This window comes from Trichechus manatus, unplaced genomic scaffold (genome assembly GCF_000243295.1).
Source record: "Trichechus manatus latirostris isolate Lorelei unplaced genomic scaffold, TriManLat1.0 scaffold00053, whole genome shotgun sequence".
In the NCBI taxonomy this organism is placed as follows: Eukaryota; Metazoa; Chordata; class Mammalia; order Sirenia; family Trichechidae; genus Trichechus; species Trichechus manatus.
The window spans coordinates 9,887,216-9,889,500 of NW_004443989.1; the positions used below are offsets into that span (position 1 = coordinate 9,887,216).

General features: G+C 59.8%; 1 protein-coding gene across 1 annotated transcript; it reads left to right on the top strand.

The window, feature by feature from the left end:
- Window positions 1–1,020, top strand: FOXL1 (forkhead box L1). The gene has a single exon (XM_004377743.1). The coding sequence runs from the start codon at window positions 1–3 to the stop codon at window positions 1,018–1,020; it is 1,020 nt and encodes a 339-aa protein (XP_004377800.1).
- The last annotated feature ends 1,265 nt before the right edge of the window (window positions 1,021–2,285 follow it).

Sequence of the window (2,285 nt, forward strand, 5' to 3'; positions counted from 1 at the left end):
ATGAGCCACCTCCTCTGCCCGCAGCTGCCAACCCTGGCTGCCTCACCCCTGCTCTACCTGTACGGCTCTGAGCAGCCTGGGCTGCCACTGGCTTTCGCCCCCGCAGCCGCCCTGGCCGCCTCGGGCCGGGCCGAGCCCCCCCAGAAGCCGCCCTACAGCTACATCGCGCTCATCGCCATGGCCATTCAGGACGCGCCCGAGCAGCGGGTTACGCTCAATGGCATCTACCAGTTCATCATGGACCGCTTCCCCTTCTATCACGACAACCGGCAGGGCTGGCAGAACAGCATCCGCCACAACCTCTCTCTCAACGACTGCTTCGTCAAGGTGCCGCGCGAGAAGGGGAGGCCTGGCAAGGGCAGTTACTGGACGCTGGACCCCCGCTGCCTGGACATGTTTGAGAACGGCAACTACCGGCGCCGCAAGAGGAAGCCCAAGCCGGGCCCTGGGGTGCCCGAGTCCAAGCGGGCCAGAGCAGAGACGCAGCCCGAGGCGGAGGGCGAAGGAGCATCCCTTTGCCCCGGGACCCCCCGCCCTGAGGACGGAGCGCCCGCGCGCCCCTCGCCGTCCCCTGACGGACCCTCTCTGCGGGCTCCCATCCCCTGGCCGGGGCCGGGGTCCCAGGACGAGTACGCGCGCGACGCTGTCCAGGGCGCAGCAAGCGCGGCTGTCGGCCAGCCAGGGCGCAAGGCGGAGAGCCCCGGGTGCCCTCCGCGCCCCGCCTCCCGAAGCTCTCCGAAAGGCGCAGACAAGGCCAAGAGTTTCAGCATAGACAGCATCCTCGCGGGGAGGCCGAGCCCGGAGCCCGCAGCGAGGGTCGAGCTCCCGGGGGGCGCCAAGCCAGGCCCCGGCGGCGGAGTGGGCGCGTCGCTGCTAGACAGCTCCGCCGGCCTCCGCCCGCCGTTCAACGCTTCCCTGATGCTCGACCCGCACGTGCAGGGCGGTTTTTACCAGCTCGGAATCCCCTTCCTCTCCTATTTCCCCCTGCAGCTCTCGGACACGGTGTTTCACTTCCAGTAAAGCCAGCAGTGGCGCGGTCACCCCCAACCCCCACCCCCGGCCTGAGTCTCTGAGCAATCGGCCACTGGTGAGGGAAGGAGTCCTGATCTTTTTTACAAATTGTCTTTTCCTCTGCCGACGTAAGGATTCTGGGAAGTGTCTTCAAGCTCTGCGCTCAAGGGGGACCCCCGCCTGCTCCTCCGCAGCAGACCCTTCGCCGCCGCCGCTAGCGGCCTCAGAGATTTAACAGACTGGTCCCCGCCGGGACTGGGCATCCCAGACGCTTCAGCGCGCAATTCCTTGGCCTCAGGCCGGTCTAATGTCGTCACTTTCCGATACCCACCACAGGTCCTGCGCCTTACGGGGACCCGAACACCCAGACAGCCCGAGGCCAGGACAGACGGACACAGTGTGGTCTCTTCCATCTGGGAACCGCGGTCTGCCCGTCGTCGCCAGCTCAGTTCCTGCTGTGTGGCCCAGGCTTGGCTTTGAGCCGGTCTGGGTGGTGGGTGTTCTGTTCGAAGCTGACTTTGTCCCTGGAGTCCAGTCGTGGAGGCACAGGGGATGACCTCTGTGTTTCAGGTTCTCCCTGAGATCTCCGGCCTGGCCAATGTCAAAGTGGAAGCTGAGACACCACCAAGAGCAGTAACATTTTTATTTCAAGTAGAGAATTTTTGTCTTCTTTCTAGACTGTAAAAGGAACACGCTTTATTCTTTGCCTAAATACGTGACTCTTTTACTATAATGATTGCTCTTTGAAAACCTCTGTATTAACAACTTCTATTAAGAAAGTGCACTATGTATAATATAGCGTTGGGTTCCATTACGATAGCCCCTTAGTCAACACACACGTTTTGAAATTCTTGTAACCGCCAATAGCAGCCATCTTATCTTTGTTTTTTCTTTTAAGAGATCAAAAGATTTCAAGGGACACCGGAAGGGTGTGAGGGGGAGGGAGGATGCCGTAGACAACATCAGATTTTTCGATTTCCATGTTTTTTCAAGACCTAGGTTTGGTTTTTGTTACACCTTCCAGATATACGTAGCTAAGGACTACTTTTAATCAAACAAGTTTGGTGAAACAAACAAACAGAAAGCAGATGGAGAGAGGGATGGGTTAGTGCCTGGAAGGGTGAGGGATCTCCTGGTGTTGGCTAGAGGGGCCTCTCTGGACCCCAAAGAGCAGAGGTTTGATGGGAGGGTTCTTTCAGACATCCTCAGCCTACCGGATCCCCAGCCCACCACCAGCTCCTCCCTCCAAGCCCCCACCTGGCAGGCCTGAAGCC

Excerpts from the sequence above, each read along its gene's own strand:
- FOXL1 (XM_004377743.1), top strand. The coding sequence starts at position 1 with ATGAGCCACCTCCTCTGCCCGCAGCTGCCAACCCTGGCTGCCTCACCC.